A 22,037-nucleotide genomic window follows, 5' to 3' on the forward strand; every position below is an offset into this window, starting at 1 on the left:
CCGACCGATTCCGAGCTTGAGAAAAGGGCGCATCAACATTACAAGTAAACCTACTGGGACTTGGTTTGATCCACTTCAAATCATTCGGGGTGGAAGGATTCTGAGGGATAGAATGTCGAATATTTTGAGCATTCCTCCAGCTAGTAAGAAGAGACCCTGCACGAGCACAAATATCTTGGGCTGTGTCAGTGATGTTGTTCCATACCTTATTGTTTCGATGCTTCCAAATAATCCAAAGGGTCACACTGAACATTTGCTTTTGCTGCTGATCCAGGTGTTGTAGGATAGCAAACACATTGGTTGGAAAGTTGACATTAATATCAAAGACAGCCGTCAAAGGGTTCCATAAACCAATATGTTGCCAACAAAGCATACTTTTACTACACATAAAGAAAAAATGAGTGTTATCCTCTCCAAAATCATCACACACTGCACACCTGTCAGTACACTAAACTCCTTTAGATTGCAAGCGAATTCTCGTGGGCAAGCAATTACGGCAAGCTCGCCAAAGGAAATTCTTAACTTTCGGGGGCATTTTTAAGCTCCAGATACAGTTCCAGTTACCCGGTACACGGTGTTGAACAATTGCCACATCATGATTCAGAATATCTTTATAGGCACTTTTAACTGAATAATTACCATCCCTTTCAAATTTCCAAACAGGCACATCATGAGTTACCGAAGGAAGCAACAGAGTGTTAAAAATATTTCTAGCAGTAACAAAGTCAAAAAAAGTATTAATAAGCTCCATATTCCACTGTTTTTGGGGTGTAATCAACAAGTTAGAAACAGTGATGGATGGCCATTCCAATTGATGATGAGTTAAAGTATTAATGAGTGCATGAGCATATTCCTTAAAAAAAAATAAAAAGAGTTCATTAACATACGAAAATTTATAAATATATTTTTTGCTAACGATGAAGGTTCAGAGGCGCGTGTGAACATACCCGGCCGAAACCTTAAATATCGAGGAAAATCCACATCCGCATCATGTCAAAGTAGAGTTTTCTTGTTAAAGTCAAGCCATGGGTTGAGAGGTTGATGATTATGTAGCCATGTCTAGGGGTACCCAAATTTGAATAGAGAAGTTAGAATTTTTCGATCCATTGCAGCTTCATTCAATAACTTTAGTGTCGTTGACGTTACAGATCTGAATACACTTTGGTCCCTTTCTATTTTTAAAAGTTCAGTTTGATTTGTTATAAATTGGTCTCTCAATAAATGAATATAATCGTATATATTCATAAATTGAGGGACCAAATAACACTAACTTGCATAAGTAATTAAAGTTAAAATGAAAACTAAAAATGACACTTTTATAACACATTTTTTGTGAGCGAATATGGTAATTATTATGAAACAGAGACCACATGAATCCGCAGCAAATAGACTAAAATAAGAGAACTACAGCAAAATCAGGTACGAAGGTTTAATTTCGAACGCAGGGGAAGAAATGAAAATTTGCTTGGGATACAAGTTATTTTTTCTTTTCACTCTACTGAAATATCTTGCGTCATTGTTTGATTCGTCAAGGCTTGTCTCTCTCTCTTTTTTTTTTTTCCTCTTATATAACTTCATATATTTCTATTTTTTTAATAGTTTGAACAATGCAGACAAAATAAATTGCTTAAACTCAAAATTTTCTAGATGAGGCTAGTCAAGTTTTCCAACAAAAAACCATGATCCGTTTATTGCATATCATGCATCTCTCTTGAAAATGAGTCTAGCATTATTCTTTTCTTTTTTAGGGAAGAGTGCAGATACCGTTATAAAGAATCTACATTTTATCAAATGAGGAATATTCCAATGGCATATGCCTTCTATTACTAGATAAATAAATATATCGAATATTCCCAGTTATAACCATCAATGTATATTCCCTTCAAAAATAAAATCATCGATGTATATTATTGTCAACATGCAACAGAACTAAAATAGACACAGCCTACTACTATATATACATCAATTTCATGAGCCATGTGTATATATTGGAATCAATTGCATGAGACTTTAACTAATTAAAATAATTCCAATATGTCTTTTTGATAGGACTAATAATTATATTATAATCGTAGCTTTAGAGTTGAGTCCATGAAGATGGTGATCATTAGTAAGTAAGAATGATCTTGATTGAACAAATTTGCTTCATAAATATTAACAATATGCTAAATATGTTCACCAAATATCATAGTAAATGAGGGATTATTAATTGTACATAAAGACATCAATTATTGGTAGCATAGGCCTCAATAATCAACCAATAAGAAAAACATCTTATCATAAGTTTAATTTTTCTCGAATAGTAGTCTTATAACTACATGAACTGATATCAAAGGAGTCCCTATCCAGATCAAGCCATAAATAATGGCTTATTTGAATGTATGTAGTAACATAAGATGATAAGAATACTACTATATAATCGTCAGCTTCAATATGGTGTACAAATATCTTGCACTAGCTACTTTAGTAGCAAAGACCGGTGTATAAAGCAAACGAGCAAAGTTACTGTTCGATCACGGCCCAACGAGCTCTCTCATTTCCATGCTTAAAAGTGGGAAAATTGCCTTTCTCACATCAAATTTTGCTTAAAAACATATGAAAATGATCGTTATACCTCCAACGGTTCGGCTTTTTGGGCCGTATTTAACTACCGTTCACATTTATAACTTAAAAAAAAAAAACTCTAGCAGTGGTTAACTACCGTGGAGCATAATTTTCAAAATTTAGGTTGATATACAGTTTGGTTCTCTAGGTGGCAACTTGTATTGCTTTGGTGTTTGAAAGTGCATGTTTATACTTCATATAAGTTGGTCCTTGAAGTGATAAATGTTCCTTTCAGCAGGCAGGTCTTTGTGCAATGCAATATAAATACTAACGTGGAATCTTAATATACACATACCATTTTTTTCAACTAGATTGCTTCATTGAATCCCAAAACAACTCAGTTAGGAAAAGATTAAAAATTTCTCACTCATTGTCCCTCAAATATATATACTTATAGTTTTTACTTACTAAGGTACCAAATCCCTCCACTGCATAAGATTTTATATAGGATTTCAAACCTCTTCTTATCGCGGGTAGGAACAAATTAAAGCATTTTGAAAATCATGCTCCACGGTAGTTAACTACCGCTAAAGATTTTTTATTTTTTTAAATTGTAAATGTGAACGGTAGTTAATAATCGCCGAAAAAGTCAAACGATAGTTAACTATTGTTGGGGTAAAACAATCATTTCCATTTCCATGTGTTTTTAATCAAATTTGGATGTGAGAAATGCAATTTTCTAAAAGTGGTCATTTCCCTACCTAAATATTGTGAGTACTCGATTGTTATATGTAGACATGACAACAAAACCCATACCCGCGGTTACCCGCCCGAACCAAACTCAATTTGACGGGTTTTCCCCGTTTTGACTAGGTTTGGGTATGGGTATGAGTTTTCTCCGATTTCAAAACACGGGTATGGGACGAATAACATGTATATAGGTACCCACCCCAAACCCATACCCATACCCATCCCAAATGTAAAAAATTATTTTATGTTGGTATGTCATGTTATTTTGTTTGATAATTGTTATGTTAATAAACACTACCATTGATATTTAATGAATCAATTAAATCATTCCGTCTAACAAATGTTAAAGTGAGCATATTGTTGGATAATGTATTACAACATTGTTCTTGGGGATGCAAAAAAACTTCTATTTTTTATCAAAAAAAATTATTCTATACGGGAATGAGATGAGGTGGGGATACCAGAACCCGTCGGGAACGAAGATGAGATTCAATTTATCATCCCCATTAGATATGTCTAGAGTAACGGATAAATATATGAGACGTCCCCACCCCGCCCCATTGCCATGGCTAGTCATATGTCTCTTATGATTTATGAAAGCAAGTACTACCATCTCTTTCACTGTTTCACATGACATAAAACCAAGTGCACTGCTATAAATCAAAATAGTGATCAATTTATCATGATCACTAATACTATCAACAAAGACCGATCGGTTGGAAGGAAGAAGATGCTAATGTCTCTTAAATGATAAAAGAAGGAATTATTAAAAGACACAGAGCTAAAGCAATTTTCAAAGTTCACTATAAAACCTTCTTGAGCACCACAAACCCACCGCCACCTTGAAATCGGCCTCTTCTCCACCCTAAACCCGCTGCCACCTCGAAATCGGCCTCAACACAACAAAGTTGGAGACCGAGGAAAACCCGCCGCTACCTCTTCTCCACCCTAAACCCGCCGCCACCTCTTCTTCACCCAGCACCGCCGAAAACGACCTCAACACAACAAAGATGGAGTCGGAAGAAAGTATATCATTTTTTTCCTCTCATTCTTCTCAACAAACATAATCTCTAATTTCTGATTATTTTTTTATTTTTTTGTTCTCTTCTTCTTAAATTTCAGCTCTGAATACATATAGAGCTGCGTTTAGAGAAGCCTTTGATGGACAACGGTTGCAATTGAAGGATGCTAGGAGTGGGCTGAAGGATCCGGTCCATAGTGAGTTTACTGATGCCTCGAAGTCTTGAGTACAAGTACAAGAACATTTCAAAATGGTATATGGTATTTAAGTGTAGTGTTATTTATTGAAAATTCCGCAGTTTATTCCCTTTTCTCGTTAATCAGAATATGACATATTGGCAGTACTAACACTTGCACATCTTGCAGGCGCATCAAATATAGAAAATTGGGATCGGCATTGGAACTTCTCATTCTTCTTAATAATTCCGAGGCAACTCTAATCTGGGCCGCATTTGCCGCAGTGCACACCACCACTGTGCCTTCGAGATTGCTCTACTTCAAGGATGTTTTTGTTTTCGGAGAATATACAGATATTATTTCAAATCATCCAAAAGTGCTTCAAGCTGATAAAAGGTTTTGTGGATGCTCAAGGGTCTGTTAAAATCATGTTTCAGCTTCAATATATCCCCGTAAGCTTGGTCATATATAATGTTAGTCCTCAGCTTATTTACGGGCACATATCCGACACTAATTTTTTTTTTTTTCTTCTTCTTCTTATGTTTCAGCAAAAAGCCTAGATTTCATGTTCATCCTTTACACAGAACCTTCCTTATGGAGGTATATTGGCTTAGGAAAGACATTATTGACAAAACATTCTCTGATGTTTTAGAGACCGCAAAGAAGACTTTTACCGAGCACAAGGAGAAACCTGACTGGAAAAAGTATATTTTAATTATAATACATACAAGTATCATGTTAGATTGCTTTTATCGATTTTATCATATTAATATTTATTAATATATATTTATTAATATATGCGCAGCTATTTGAGGTATCTTAAAGGAATTGGAAAATTTTCAATGAAAAAAGACGTTATGGGCAAGCACTTACTGGAACTCTGCAATAATGACGATCTTTTGGCAGGAATCCTTATGTCTGGTTCTGAGCAATTATATTCCAAAGACGGTTCTTTTTTACTAAAGAGTACTGAGAATGAGTTTTGCCTGAAGGATAAACTTGGCTTTGGAGATGCCCTAAGTAGGGCTTTCGACATGAACTACTTAGCTTTGAACCGATTATCCCGCGGTAATTTCACTTTTGAATGTGTTAAGAGCTTTGAGAAGAAGCTGTTGAAGAATTGCTGGAATGTGTTCCAACTTTCTTTCCTCAAACTTAAAGTGACAGAAACCTATCTGAATTATTATGAATCAATGAAAGTTAATACTGATGTGAATCCTGGCGATGAAGAGATTCCGGCTGATGCAGAACCAGCTGTAATCCAGGGTCTGGATGTTGCAGAACAAGCTGTGAAGGAAGTGCATGTGAACCTCCCCCATTCCCCTGAGTTTAATGATGTAGAGGTGAAGGAGGTGGAGGAGGAGGGGAAGAGGAAGTATATTGAACTTATTCATGAGCTAGGATTCAAGAGAAAATATTCTGTAAGTACTAAGTATATATGGACATCACTATTTTCATTATTTTTTTATATCTTATTTTTGTTGTTGTTGTTGTAGGTTGCAGAAAAAATGGTTGAAATAACCCATGATGAGGCAAAAGCAATTGGGTTCAAGGGTGAGGCGTTCGCCTATGGTTATTACCATGATAGATTTGAAGATACCTATGCAGTTGTTTTGATGAATCAAGGAGAAGAATCTGGTCTCTCTTATGACATAGGCCTATGTGACAAAACAAAAGTACAATCCAAAGAATCCGATTCATTCATTGAAGTCAAGTCCATATCTAAAAAAAATATGGATTGGTTTTTCATGTCAAAGAATGAGTTTGAACTTGGTCTAGATAAAAAGAAGGACTATATTATAGCACATATCTACATAGATGAAAAGCAGAAAGACGACAAACTGAAGTACCGTGTGACGGAATATTCTAATCCTGCCAGTGAAGAATCTGAGCTAGAGTTGTACATGACACGTGCCTAATGAACTCAGCCAGGTATAACACCCAATTTTTTAGGGAGAAAATTTCCTTATAACTTTTAGTTTCAATAATGAAAATACAAGTTTAGTTTGTATTTTATTTTATTATTTATGTTATTTATTTGATTTTTTATTTATATTTGATTGTTTTTATTAAAATCTCAAAAAACAAAAGGATACTAAAATAGAGAAAGGAAACCTCTTGAAAAAGACCAAATGACTCAAGCAACATTTTTTATGTTGAAATGCTGATGTACTGTTAGTTGAGTTTCAAAAGTACAACTTGTGTTGAGTGATCTAAACAATTCTTATAATAATTGTATAGGCAAGTGAAACAAGATCCTTAATTGATACAAGTACTATATGTTGAGTGATTCATAGCGGAAAATTGTTAGATAAAAAAAAATGATTAAACCAAGCTATCAGGTTGATGTGAACTAATATGAATCGTTGTGTGCTTTTGTACCTTACTCTGATTATATTTGTTCTTGCCTCGGGTTAACATAAACTTGTTTTTATCATAATTCTTTTTTTATTAAACAGTCAATTCCATAAAATATTCTCTGAACTATTAAAATTGACTAAAAGGTCCATAAACTATGAGAAATAATCAATGTAGTCCCTCAACTATAATCTCATCCATCAATTTAGTCCCTAGACCGGTTAACTGAAGGGTCAAGTATTTCTCATAGTTTAAGGATCTTTTAGTTGAATTTAAAAGTTTATGGATCAAATTGATGAGATAGGGGTGTTCACCAATAATTATTTTTGTCCATTTTGTGCCTCTCTTTACTTGGCACTATGTCTCTGTAAATCTTGTTAGGTGAATCACTTTTTGCACGCCTTGTGCAGGGTGCTTCACCGGTGTTATTAATATATATCATTTTTGTTTGCGAAAAAAAAATATTGATGAGATAGTGATAGTTTAAAGATTAAATTGAATTTTTATTCTAATTTTTGTCAAATGATGCATAGCCGATATTTGGTAACATTTTGTACTAAATTGCGTATCACAGAGTAATATCTATTCAGACCTACTCAATCATGTAATTGGTTATATCAGAACACCTGCCTAAATAATGCAGTAGAATGTAACAAGTAGACTTTCCCTTTCAGAATATCTGCATAAAAAGATTATTTGATCAATGTTGTGCTTCCCTCCACTGCATTTTTCTTTTGGTTTTTAATTTACCGATACTCTTCCTTTCAAGAATTTTGTGGGCAATATGTTAGAGTTAGAGGCTGCATATTAAAGGGTAAGATTGCTAAATTTTAAGACAGGAACATACTGAAGAATGAAGATGACATATTCAATTATAGTTTCATGTGTAGTTCACCTTTATTCCTGTGTTAGAATGTTTATACATGATTGTGATGATTCTTGATATGGTGTGGAAAATTACAAAGAAGTGTGAGTAATGCAGGTACAATTGCGTTTGCGATGTAGTTATGGTGACAACAAGTTAAAACTATATACATGGCTTTCAGATTAATTGTTTTTATGCTGAACAATTCATTTATGTTTTTGTAGGATGAATTGGGAAATGATTATAAAGAAGCTGTTAGTGTGGAGTGGATTGATAAGTGTTTGAGCCTTACTTTCAAGTGTCCATGCGGCAAGGGATATGAGGTTCTAATATGTGCTAACAATTGCTACTACAAGTTGGTTTACAAGAATCAGTATGTTTATTCCTTGGGGGAGGATCACCTTTGTTTTTATTCCGTTTTAGTTTGGATAAATCTTATGTTTTCATTTGTAGTAGCATTTGGATAACTTATGGCGTAATATCCTTAGATGAAAACAGAAGATTTATCCAAACTAAAACGGAATAAAAACAAAGGATATTAGGCCATAAGTTATTGCATGTTTTGGTCAACCTCATTCTATAATTATAATTCATTTGGAAGTTATTGTCCTAATGTATGTTACTCCATTCCTTTCAACTGAGCAAGACAATATCCTTTCTCTCCATCTTTCATTTTAAATACTCATTGCATCTCGCACAACCCACATGTTATTCAAAATAACCACTTTACCTTTCAAATTTTAATTAATCGTGTTTCCCTCAAAAGAAAAATAAACAAGTAACCCGAGCCAAGCCATTCTCATCATCAACATCTCTTGTTCATCCAAATTATTGTCTTAAGTCATTTAAGTATTCGTCTAATAACCATTTTCCTTTAAGTTCATAAGCATCTTCATAAAGCTTGGTCCATCTTTTCAACGGTTGGATTGTTAAAATAACTAGTTAAAAATCCGTGCGAATTTGAAAATCTTTGTTATATGTTTGAATAAGTTAATATGTTGTCAACCGATTAATTCAAATGCATGTTTACTACTGTGATATTTATTAGACGCAATGCGCTATATCTTATAAATGTATAATTGCTTGAATTCTAAACTTTCGATTTTGCCAAAGACATGTCCTGAAACTGCCCTCGACAACAATGTAGCACCTTTTTATTCTACTCTTTAAAGGGCTGACACAAAGCATTATAAAGCTTTGCTGCATAAAAAGTACATCTTTCATTCTGATCAAGAGAAACTGGTGCAGCTATATAGTAAACATTCTCATGCTTTTCAATGATTAAGATTAGGTGTCATTTCATGAAAGTTATATTATGTAGTTTGTAACATCATTGTTTCTACAAATGTGCATCCATTGAATGTTATAAATATTTTTATCTTTAAATGTATGCATCATGTTTCGACATTTTTTTACAGAGATGTTAATTTCCATTTGTTTCAACAATGTTGATGCATTTTTTCTACGTATATAGGTTAAGATCATAGGCTAATCAATTGGGTGAAATAATGCACTGATAAAGTTAATATTATCAGTCCTATGCAACAAATTATAAGAGTTTAACTTTTCTTGTTAATTGTGACCATATTCAACCTTTTTTTTTTTAAAGAGGCAGAAATAAAAAATATAAATTATGACCAATCCAATGTGTTTCACATGCTAAAAAACTCTAAAATTCAAGAAATGTTGTTCAACTTACATACATGATTTCTTTATCAGATTAGATTCAGAACTTAATTACACATGCAAGTCAAATAACTTTGCAAGACTCGATGGCATGTTTTCAAAAAAGCATATAAAGAAAAGGTCAATCGCTCCTTCTTGATGTGTTTGACCAACTTAGTGGAAGACAATTGCGTTGGATTATAGGCATCAGATGCAATGTCACCTTGGTATTTCTCAGCGGACAAACGCTTTGCAGGAGTACAATTCCCAACTCGTTCCTAATCATTTTCACCACAAGCAGAGAAGGAGTGCTGTCACAATAAGAATAAAATTTCCATACTTAAAATGAAGATAATATTAATAATTACAATAACGCTACCATTCATTAAATCACACAGAAATTCAATGCTTTTATTATACCGTGGGAATGTTAAGGGAATCTGAGCACTCAGCAGAAGCATTGTTCTTCTCGAGAATGAATGACTGGGTTGGTTTATCATAGATAACATTCTACAATAATAAAATTGAAAACCAAATATAAGTGAGAAAAAGAAACAGTCAAATCAATAAATAGTTAAAATTTATTAAATTAAAAAAAAAAGGAACACGTAGGGGTATGCTGCTACTATAAATATAGGGGCTGCTTCTCCCTCACTCACTCCCACAACCCACAAGTGCTATCCTCGTTTCCGAACATTATGAATCCACCAACAACTGAACACCACATCAAAATTCACAATGATCTTGCCGTGGATGAAGGAAGTCTCGTACCCAACATATGGTGTTGCCGCCAGGACCCTAAATCAGGGGTTCAAACTTTTGAACTTTAATATATATATATATATATATATATATATATATATATATATATATATATTATGTATGTATGTATGTATGTATGTATGTATGTATGTATGTATGTATGTATGTATGTATGTATGTATGTGGGCGCGCGCGCACATGTGTCTAAAAATTATATTATATTATTTTATTTATATCGTATTGAAAAAAGCATACACATATTCTACAATTTTCTTTTAAATAGGGACGAGCCTATGCCCTCAGCAATGAGTGAAAACTTTTTAACTTTAATTAATAATTATAACCTTTGATCCTTGTAAGAAATTGTTAGACTTTTTTAATATTTTTTTTTTAAAACCCAATATTATTGCAAGTACCTTGTAACCTTTCAAGAGAAAGCCGGTGCGAAAAAAAATACAAATCCCCTGCGCTATCTTCATTACTTGTTCTATTGCATAAACTTGCTCTTGACTCGAAACAAATCGTAATCATATTCATATTCATTCTTATGTTAGAAATTAGCGTGTAACAAAAAACATTATCTTGGTTCATTTTACGGATTAATCCCGAGTGGAGTAACCCCGGAAGTTAATCCCTTACTTGACTGATGAAAACCTAGCTAAGGTACATCGGACTCCATGTGAGGGATTTTCCCCCTTTAATAGGATTTGATTAAATGACATCTACGGTTAAAATCAGGAAAAAGATGAAAAGTGAAAATCCAACGGTTGGATGCATCCTTGGAAGTATGTGAGTACTCAAGGCGTGCGGGCATCACTATCGAGATGCGTGTAAGACACGAAGAGGACATGTGGAAAAGAAAAATTGCAGAGACGTCTCATCGAGTTCCCTCAAGTCACGTCGTAGATGCCGCAATTTAAGTATCGCCTAGAAGCGTTGCACGGGTTCACCATGCATAACTCAAGATGACAGAAATCCCATGAGGGCGACCACATCGTGCATGGAACGAAATAACAAAATAACCACGAGGTCATGAGCTTATTATACTAGAGATGCAGCTATGAGAGCGAACCCTGAAAAAATTCCATCACATCATAAAGATAGTAATGACTTAGGAGGCAACTATTCCAGACTGGCATAAAGCCCAACAAGAGCGACCCAACAAGCTAAGGCCCACAAAGCCTTAGGTCAAGTGTATAGAAGGTGCACACGAAGCTCTATTCGACTTGCCGCACAGTGGCACACCCAAAGTTAATCGCTACCATTGGAGCCATCTTTAACGACTTCCACATATCACACCGTAAATCATAGAGGCGGTTGTCAACGCCCTCAACTTTATAAGCATGACTCAGCATCAGGCTCACGATACGATTCATTTGTTACCACTTCTTGCAATAATCCACCTCTTTTGGACACCAACTTGAGCGTTTAAGTGCAGTGTCCATGCAGACATCATTCTCCTCTGTCGTATAAGCTTCATCTCCTCAACGCCGGAATGTCGCGCGTTCAATAGAGAGATAGTTCGATTATGTTTCCATCATATATATATATATTTCAATAAACTATATTCCCATCATATTATTTATTTTTTATTGCAAAAAAAAATTAGGAGTAGGTTAGTAAAGAAAAAATTAATATAGTTTAAAAAACTATATTCCCCACTTTAAAGATTTTTTGGATTCGTTATGGTTCATACATGTAACTTTGTTGTACTCCAACATTTTTTTTAAACTCCGCTTCTTATCATGAAAGGTTAAAAACATAATGGAAAATTGGTTAAATAATATTGAATTCTCATAATAAGTAATATTTTATGTGAAATCCTTATTAAGTGTGTTAAATGGACAAACATAACACATTGACTTGCTTAAGAGACATTTAATAATGACTTTAATGTTATGAAGGGTTTGTTAACAAGTTTATTAGTTCAAAAAGATTTTTAATTGTTTTTAGTACAGTACGAGAAGTATTCATTATAAATTGACTAAATCTTAGTTTATTACATGCAAATAACAAGTAATTAATATGGATGAAATTCTCAAGTTTGTTTATACTCTAATTATATTTTTTTCCTTATTTTTTGCCGCAAATAACGTTGATGGTAAGTCATTTTTTATCTTTTCTTTTCAATAACAAATGTTACTAATTAGTTGTTAAAGTAATATTTTTTTATCGTTTTTTAAATTTTCTTCTTTACTTCGTAGTTCATACACAATTTCTTATCATGCTTTATTAACATATTTGTATTCTCATTTTTCATTACAGCAAACATTATGAACTGTCAGTCTACATTTGATTGTCCAAGAGATATGTGCTCGCATATTCGTGATGTGATCTGTATTTTTAAAAAATGTAAATGTGCTGGTGGTCGTTACATGCCACAAGTTCCATGAGCACAAGTCCAAGAGAGTACACGAACGTCCATAAGAAAAAAACAAATTCTCTCAGTAGCAAAGATCAGGAAAACCTATATGGATTTGTACTCTGAGATAATAATGGTTATCAAATAAAATAAGACAAAAATAATATTATTAAGATAGTTTCTCTCTCTCTCTCTCTCTCTCTCTCTCTCTCTCTCTCTCTCTCTCTCTCTTAATTTTGTAGTTATTTTCTTGACCTCCAACTCAAGAATATCAAAGTTTCTTTGCAACCCCACTGGCTATTAGAATTTTCTTAAATAGGTAAGTTTAAAAACTATTTTTTATTTTTCTTTGAAGAAGAAATAGAAGAAAAGACTCACACAGTTCAAACCCTCTTCTTTTGTGTTTTTCTCACCTTCTAACCGTGCAACCAAAAACTCTCAAATTATAGTAATCAGCAGATTTCCAAGACCACAATTCATAAGGACTTTTCATATTTATAATTGTGTGAGGTCCATGATTTATCATATATCATGTTGTGTTAACAGTTTCCGCGCCCAAAACGTTCTTGTTAACCCAACATTCGAGAGCATGCATCGAGCTCTCTCCAAAAGTGTTTGATTCATATGTTCTTCTACACCATTCTGTTGAGGTGTATTCCTAACCATGTGATGCCTGGCAATCCCATCAGTCTTGAAAAACTCGTTAATTGAATGAACCTAAAAAGTAAAATTTGCTTATATTTAGAAACGGAGGGAGTAGGAATTAAGGATGTTATGACTCCAGCTACATATTCCATTGAATTAAGGACGTAACAAGTCAGAGAACATTGTTTGACTTTGACTTACGTGGTCCATAGTCTAACAGTGACGTTCTCAGTAAACACTAATCTCACTTATCCGATGAAACCAGAACCGTTGAAAAAGAACACATGTATCAATCAAGCTTCTGAGCTCTAGGGTAACTTTATCATGCTTATTAATTAAAGTACCAACATTGTCTTTGGCTTGAAGAAGAAGGTTTTAGTGTGATTATCACATTCACACTTTTCATGTTTTTCCTTTTATCATCTCCAAAACTTATATCAAAATGCATGTTACCAATTGCAATTTTACCCCGCATATGATAAACAATACGACACAAACAATAAATTGAGTATAAAATACTTAATATGATTTTCTTTTATCAACAAACAAATAAACCGTCAATTTAGTCCATGAGCTATTGTTCCTTCTTCAATATGGTCCCTTAACTATATAAACATAACATGTAATCCGTAAACTATATTAAATCTATGTTCATCGAATTTGAATTTTAATGGCGGAAAGGCTTTTCCAATTCAAATATATGGATGTATTTTTGTTTTGATAAACTTAAAAATGTATATTTACGAAAAAATAAAGAAGGAAGAAATGATTATTAATTAAAATAAATTATGATCATTTTACAAACAAGGAGATTTAACATGTGTTTGGTTATGCGAAGGTAAGAATTAATTTTGGATGAGTTGATTTTGATATAATTAATTGTGTAATTATATCCCCACACAATTTTATTTTTTTTAGAATAATAAGGAAGAATGTGTTATTCTTGCTAAATGAAGGTTCCTAAGTTGGTGGGTTTGTAACGACTCTCATGTGGACTGAATCTATCAGATTAATCAGTCCGTGATTGAATATCAAGTTTTCAAAATATAAAATAAATTTAATATTAACGTTTTTTATGTCATGATTTTTTTACCTAGACCTGATCCACAATCATGCGAGTCAAATATTGATTAATCGAAGCAACCAATTATTCAATGTCTTAAATAAGTCGATCATCGGATGGTTTGTTTGCTAGGTTTTCTCTAACATGCATTATTTTTTCTAATAATTTTTTTAGATGAGTTGTGTGATAGGAGCTCATCAATGTCAGACATGACCCATATATCAAATAACGCTTATGAAAGTAATTACATATCACTAATTATCAAAGAGCATTAATACTAATTTATTTGTTACATTATTGGAAGACTTTTTTTTTCATAGAAAATTATTTAAAAACTTGGAAATAACTTTTTATTAAAAAAATTCATCAAGTACTTGACAAAATTAACCTTCAGACGTTTCGGATTATTGAAAATGAAATACGCTACTTTATCTTTTGATTATCATTGCTACTTTTAATAGCCAAAACTCAGTCATACAACACACCACCCAAAGCTGCTTTCTCATAATTGTGTTCCATTGCTAAATCAAGACACCATCGAAGCCCTATAGCCTAGGCCAGAGTTCGAGAGATGTGAATTTCTTCTAACTTTGTTGTTGCAATTAGAACTTGCCTTCTATGGTTACGATTTAGCAAGACCCTTCCCGTTTTTTCCTTCCTCAAAGCACGCAGTTAGGAAACTCCCTCCTGACCACTTGACAGCTACTCACATTCTTTTGGTTCTTTGGAATAACTTTGTTAAACTCGTCTACAAACTCCTACATACAAGTGCTTAAACAACATACATGATCACAACAATTTCTCTAATTTTTGTGGCATCGCTACTACTTACTTGGTGGCAGTTATATGCCATTTTTAACGGCCTTTGAATGATTTAAAAATGATATTAATCCGATTTCACCGTCGGAGATTTATATATCTTAAACCAGTCTACTACTAACATTCTCATTTACACCTTTACAATTTCTGTTTTAACTGTTGTTGTTCTATAATTTTGTGTTCGCTCATTCTTGAATCTTGAAAATGTATTATTATCATTTGTTACATGTTTGTGTTTGTTATTGATATAACAAGTCTTATATAGATCTAGATGAGGATTATGGCCAACATGAAGCCTTTCAAACTCAAGTTGGTTACACAAGGAGAGGTGAGATGACTTCTTAACCTTCATCTTTGTGATGGATAGATGTTTGATAAAAATTTGTTGCTATATTCGAGTTTTGAGAAAGAGGTTCAAACCCTAAGAACTAACATAACTACTAATTTATTAACAATTGTCTATCGACATTTGGAGAATAATTGCATACAATTAGACTAGTATATGATTATGTTGTGTATAATAAAATGACAATTTTATTTAATAGGTTTCGTTCATTTATTTGACATATTTTCTTTTTGACTGCTAATAATGTTTGTAATCCAATGGAATCTAGAGCATATGCTTATGTTGCAATTGGATTCAAATTGTCTTCATACACGCATGGCTTACACAATTGATCTCTTTTTCTCTCATTCTTGTCAATTTTCGTCGTTAGTTCTTTTTATACATATACCTTCATTTAGGTTTTTCGATATTGAACTCAAATAGATTTTAATGGATGTGAAGTTCTGTATTCATTCCCAATAAGTGTTTCACAGATCAATATTGTTTTTTACCAAGACTTGTATAGGAAATATCATTTGTTTGATTGATTGATTTGTCTCTTATATGGTTGCTTGACCAAAATTTTAATTTCTTCAATAACATTCTTTATCTTCAAATTTATTGAAATTAAAATGTCATGTTCGTATTCTCAATTCAAGTTGAGGTTTCCTGTAGGTCTCTCAATGACATAAACCTACTTAGTTATTTGATTATTTATTTTTCTAAATTAGTGTAGCTGTGTTTTCTTCGAGAGATTGTTTAGTAATGTTAGAAATTCAAAATTTTAATGCAATCATCATTTGTTTTTCAGGACGAGGCAATGGACAATATTCAAAGAATGTGTTAATTTTTATGATGATTTTGATGATCACACTATTATTTTCTACGGCACAAGGATGCACTTCATTGTCATTATGATATTCATCACAACCACCACCACCAACATGTGTCACCTGTCATTCGCTACCCTATCCATATATAGCACCTCCACTACCATTTGTCACTTGCTCTCCAACACCCTACCCATTTACAACACTGCCCCACCCTACCCCATTCATAGCAACACCTCCTCCTACATCCTAAATCGGCAAAGATGATTTCGGGGATTCGCTGGATTGGTGTGTTGTGGCAGATGCTATTATCGGAGAAGAGAACGTCTTCAACATCTTAAAGATGGTGAAGATGCTTTATCTGCAATATCAAATGTGTAATGACGTAATTGGTTTTCTTATATAACTAATGTTTTGTTTCTTTTATATTATAATATCTGATGATTACAAATAATAAAACAAACTCTTTGACATGATACAAAACTACCAAAATTAGTCTCGGTAGTTTTGTGGTAGTTTTAAGGAATTACTTGTAATGCAAGTAATCTATTCTTTTGGATTTAGCATTTGAGATTGACTATATTAAAAGATTGAATGAGATAAACATTTCACGTTCCAATATTTGTATAATATCTATTTTAACTCTTGTTGGAGTTATCGGAAAGTGCAAACTGAACATTTGCATCACAAACTGTCTATAAAGTTGTTTGAAATATCATGTACCAAACAAAAACAAAAAGACAAAGCATTTACATATGAAACTCGATTTTAAATAATTTGAAGATAGTAGTTGCTTAATTGCATTTGACAATTTTTTGTCTTTAGCAAACTCGATTTTAAATAATTTGAAATAGAAGCTGCTGAACTGCATTTGCGAATTTTATCTTTAGGTACGCCGACCATTGTTGTATTATAAATGACAGAAGTTATTTTCTTTTATGCTATCAAACACATAGTTCATTAAGTGGCTAATACAAACACATTATTGTTTTCTTTTTCGAAGAAACAAACACAAACTATACGGTATGTGTTTTGATTTTATTGTTTTTACAGTTTTTTTGGTGTTGAATACATAGAAAATAGAAATGTTTGTTAAGTTTTGAACAAATTATACAGTATGATTTTATTTTTGTTAAGTTTTTTGATATTAGACAAAAATAAAAATAATATTCATCATCTTACTGGTCAAGAAATTCTAAAGAAAATAATTAGTTTACTTAAGTTTACTAAGTCTGGAGATACATTAGTTGTGATTTTCAGTTTTCGTTATGGTGGTGAATATCAAGAGGAAAAATTTATTGCTGGTGCCGATCATTTACCACTAGATCTTTAGCTGTTAGTGGAGACTTTGATAGAGCTACCTGAAGGTTTTGCTGTCACTTTTGTAGTTGACGCATCTTATGCTAGAGGATTGATTGAGATGAAATCGGATAATATTGGTTTGTTAACATCTTGTAGGACACACGAGGAATCTAGTGGCGGAAACTTATGATCAGTATTTGTTGATCCTCTTTTGGAGTTGATTGAAGAGTCCTTTCAACAAATTAACAACTATTTAATCGAAAAGTATCCATCAAATCGCCAATTAATTCGAAGCATTAGGTTTTGATTTTGGAAAAAGGGTGTTTACAATAACCAGGTGTATTTTCTAACGGAGCAAAAATAAATTCTCAGATATTTCAATGCTTCAGATAGAATTATACAATACTTTTCTTTTCCTACTATGGTATTTTACGGTTTAAGTATTTGTAGGATTATAACTTTTTCATTAACTTATGGGTTATGAAAAATAAGCGAGGAGTAATAATCAGCTAGTTTGTATCCAAACAATACACCATTTATGAATGTGTTTAATTATACTTGTGAAAAAAATACAATATATTTTTTGTTCATAGTTGTTTTTTACTTTGATCCGATTAAAAATATCTTGAAAGAATAACGTAATTGTTATTAAACTGAAATTATGCATGAGTAACAAATTCTTTTGATATAATGTTTCTTTGTTTATGAATTATAAGTTTCTTAAAAAAACCCTAGTTGTTTGATACTCTTGACTCCAACGACGTATTATCAACAACCTCATCAAGATGGCTAAGAGAAAAAGCGTGCATCTGCTTCCGGAAGTGATAACAGAGATCCTATAGAGGTTGCTCGTGAAGTATGTACTACGTTACAAGTGTATTTACAAATCATGGCTGTCTCTCATTTCTCATCCCAATTTTGCAACTTTACATTTTCATCTTGCCGCCTCACCCACACATAACCTTTTGTCCATAGGAAATTATTGTTTCCTTGAAACCTTATCCATTGATTTTGATGCATCTCTTAACGGTGATTCTGCTTATGTTCCACCCATACTTGATTTTATGGATCACCAACAACATCCTCAAATCGGAGGTTCATGCAGAGGGTTTGTGTTTTTGCACTCTGACAAAGGCTTCTATCTATGGAATCCATCAACCGGAGTCCACAAACAAATACCTAGATCACCTATGACTATTGGAATCAAGCTTAATATTCTCAATCACAATATTTTAAGGTTTTTCTATGGCTTTGCATATGAACCGTCAACTGATGATTACTTCGTAGTTTTAAGGTCCTATAAATGCTATAATGACTATGATCGGGTATCTAGATTGATTACCTTGGATATTTTCTCATTGAGAGCTAATAAGTAGAAACAAGTTGATGTTGGTTTTCATTTACCTTATATGGTAATTAATACTAATCGTCCTTCCAACTAAAAAAATAATAATAATAAGTTTCTTGATTGTTTTTTAACCGATACATATGTCATATGTTTATTGAAAATGATAGTAGTAGATTGATATACATTTTAAAATATATTAATCTTAGACAGTGAAATTTGAATAATATCACCGTATGTATGATGATAGTGAAATCTTATTTATATTTATATTATGGAGTTGCTTGCTTTAATTATTTTTTACGGTAAACAACATTTCATTAAATGAAAGAAACCTCAAACATTACAACATATATAGTAGGTTATGATAGCTGTTTTTTTATAGTTACATGTTTGTGTTTGTTAATGATGTAACAAATTTGATATACATAGAGAGGATAATTAATGCCAATATGAAGCCTCTCAAACTCAACTAAATCACATGAAGAGAGGTGAGATAACACTTCTTAACACTGATGGATCACATTTATGATTTTATAAACATTAGATTTAGATTTGCACATTGTGCGGTTTGTTCTTGTATTTTTATGTTTTATAAGTTGTGATAGTGTTATATCGTGTGTATAGATGCTTGATATAACATCATCTAAGAATAATTTTGAATTAGTTTTCACATCCAAATTTGTATTCGGTATAATTGATGGTTGTAAGTCATGTGAGGTTCTCATTTTGTAGATATCATAGCAAAAATCTTAGGACCTTCATCTTTGTAATGAATAAATAATTGGTAAATATTTGTAACTATGTCACACCATAAAGTGATTTTGATAATATCACCCCTTTAATTTCATTGGTTGATAAGTTATAACTTTTTTTATATTTAAATTTTTTGAAATTAAAATATGATGTTCTTGCCTTCTCAATGTTAGTCTTAGATTTTGTGTAGGTATGCGAACGACATAAACTTAAATGGTTATTTGATCATTCATTATTCTAAATTAGTTGTCGAAAATTTAATTTTTAATGCAAATATCATTTATTTTACAGGAGGAGGTAATTGTCATTATTCGAAAAAGATACTTATTATTATGATGACGTTGATGATAACACTCTTGTTTTCTGGGTCACAAGGATGCTTACGTTACCATTTGCATGTGCATCATAACCCCCGCCTTCACCACTTATGTCTTGTCCTCCAACATATTTCTTTGTGGTACCTCCTACACCATGAGATGTGTTTGTTTGTACGATTAGAGGCTGGAATATGACTATGACTATTATTGTCTCTGTGGTTATATTCTTAGGTGGATTAAGGTGTTGTGGTAGGAGATATTACCAAAGAAGAGAACATCTTCAAAATGCAAAAGACACAATGTCTGTAATATCTGATATGTGATTCCTCGTTGGTATATGTGTTATCAACACATATAAACATATATTCTTACTAATTTCTTCTCCTATTTGAGAGGACAACCAAATTTATCTTTAGGGTGTTTTAAATTTGGATGTAATTTTATCAAATCATAAAATCATATATCCTTAATTTTGTTGTGCTATTGCTTTCAGTCTTATAATATTTCTTCTAGAATCTTGATATGGATGGATATATTAGGTTCTTAATAACAATTGAATTTTGTTTTTTGTTGTTTGAATAAGAATTTTAACCTAAAAAAAATAAAATCGATGTAGTGTATATCTAAATGTTACATAAGTAGTGTTCTTAATAAACATTGGTTTCCTGACATAAGTAATTTTCAATTTCTTCTATATAACATGACATGTTGACAATAAATAATAAAATTAACTATGACATCATACAAACTACCAGAATTAGTCTTAACAATTTTGTGGTTGCATTTATGAAAAGAGTGACATATACAAAATTAATCTAATGGTCTTTTAACTTATTTTATTGGTTTGTGTTTTTACTAAGTTAGACATATAAGTAGTAGTATTTATTTTTTTTAAAATTTTGTTATGGTATATGATATGTATTTTATAAAAAGGTCTTATATAAAGGAACTTAGATATATAAACGATTAATAACATGAATAAGACTTGACTGTTATGTAATTCTAACAATTAAATAGAGGGGATTCGAAGAATCCTAACCACCGCTAACATTATACAATCAAAAGAGGTAAACTTTGCTTTGTTGCAAACATATTAAATTGCAAAACTCTAAACCTTATATCTCTTTTATTTTTATTGTTCCCAAATAAGTAACATGAATTGTTTGGTTAAAACGACAATCCATGTAGATACGATGTCTAATTATCATTTTATTACTTGGTAAATAATATGACACACTTGTCTAAATTCGACCATCAGTACCCGCCAATAAAAATATCACTGTTAGTGTTATTGGATGTTGTTCTTCTACTTTGTTGAATGTGAGCCTCCAAGTTGCTTTCCATGTGGATTGAACCTGATGAAATATCCTATATTGATGGTCCATCATTATGTCATTATCATTCCCTTTTCTAATTTCCTTCGTATCTATTTTGAAAATGTTTATTTTATGCATTATAGATGGATTATTCAAAACCATTAATCTTTCTCCTTGAAGATTTGTCAACTTACAATAATTCAAAATATATAGTGTTTTTTTAATATCAAAATCATAAATAAGAAATAATAAATTATTTTCTGACAATCATGCACATATAATATAACATCATCAATTTTTGATAATTTAGAGAACATTTTCCTTGGCACCAAGAAAAGTATATTACAATGTAAATTATAGTTACCATATAAATTAGTAGTCATCTTTTCAAAAGACATTTCAATTTACATGAGTTAATATTTTTGTACCATAATCAAAGATTCACAAAGAGCATAACATCAAATATACAACCACTTATATTTCACTTATCAAATTTTATTAAACAAACTTGTACCCACGACAAGGTGAGGCACGAAAAATACATGTAAAACCACATACAGGGGAAGAAAAAAAAACAAATATACCACTAAACTGCCTTATTTTTATTATCATTCATCACTTTAATACTAAGTTAGCAAATTATCTCATTGTGCAACATTATATTTTACCCAAAATATTTAACTTCAAGTGTAATTTTGTTTTCATATAAAAGTTTTGTAACAAAAAAATATAAAAGTTTAATGTCTCATGTTTCATAGTAACTTGACATTGAATTTCCTAAGGTAGTTATCATGTTTTCAAAAGACTTTGATTTTT

The 22,037-nt window shown here is 32.1% G+C and overlaps 1 protein-coding gene and 1 long non-coding RNA gene across 2 annotated transcripts; both read left to right on the forward strand.

The window, feature by feature from the left end:
- Positions 1–3,975: 3,975 nt before the first annotated feature.
- LOC11415513 (uncharacterized) lies at positions 3,976–8,379 on the forward strand. Its single transcript, XM_024783567.2, has 7 exons — positions 3,976–4,320; positions 4,417–4,568; positions 4,681–4,943; positions 5,040–5,195; positions 5,297–5,912; positions 5,988–6,423; positions 7,939–8,379. The coding sequence occupies exons 3-6, from the start codon at positions 4,897–4,899 to the stop codon at positions 6,408–6,410; spliced, it is 1,242 nt and encodes a 413-aa protein (XP_024639335.1). The 5' UTR covers positions 3,976–4,320; positions 4,417–4,568; positions 4,681–4,896; the 3' UTR covers positions 6,411–6,423; positions 7,939–8,379.
- A 3,727-nt stretch (positions 8,380–12,106) lies between these two features.
- Positions 12,107–12,680, forward strand: LOC11409375 (uncharacterized). The gene is made up of 2 exons (XR_003012199.2): positions 12,107–12,242; positions 12,407–12,680. It is a non-coding gene; the product is annotated as an uncharacterized lncRNA (long non-coding RNA).
- Positions 12,681–22,037: the final 9,357 nt, after the last annotated feature.

The sequence above is a fragment of the Medicago truncatula genome, chromosome 5 (assembly GCF_003473485.1).
Source record: "Medicago truncatula cultivar Jemalong A17 chromosome 5, MtrunA17r5.0-ANR, whole genome shotgun sequence".
NCBI classification, from domain to species: Eukaryota; Viridiplantae; Streptophyta; class Magnoliopsida; order Fabales; family Fabaceae; genus Medicago; species Medicago truncatula.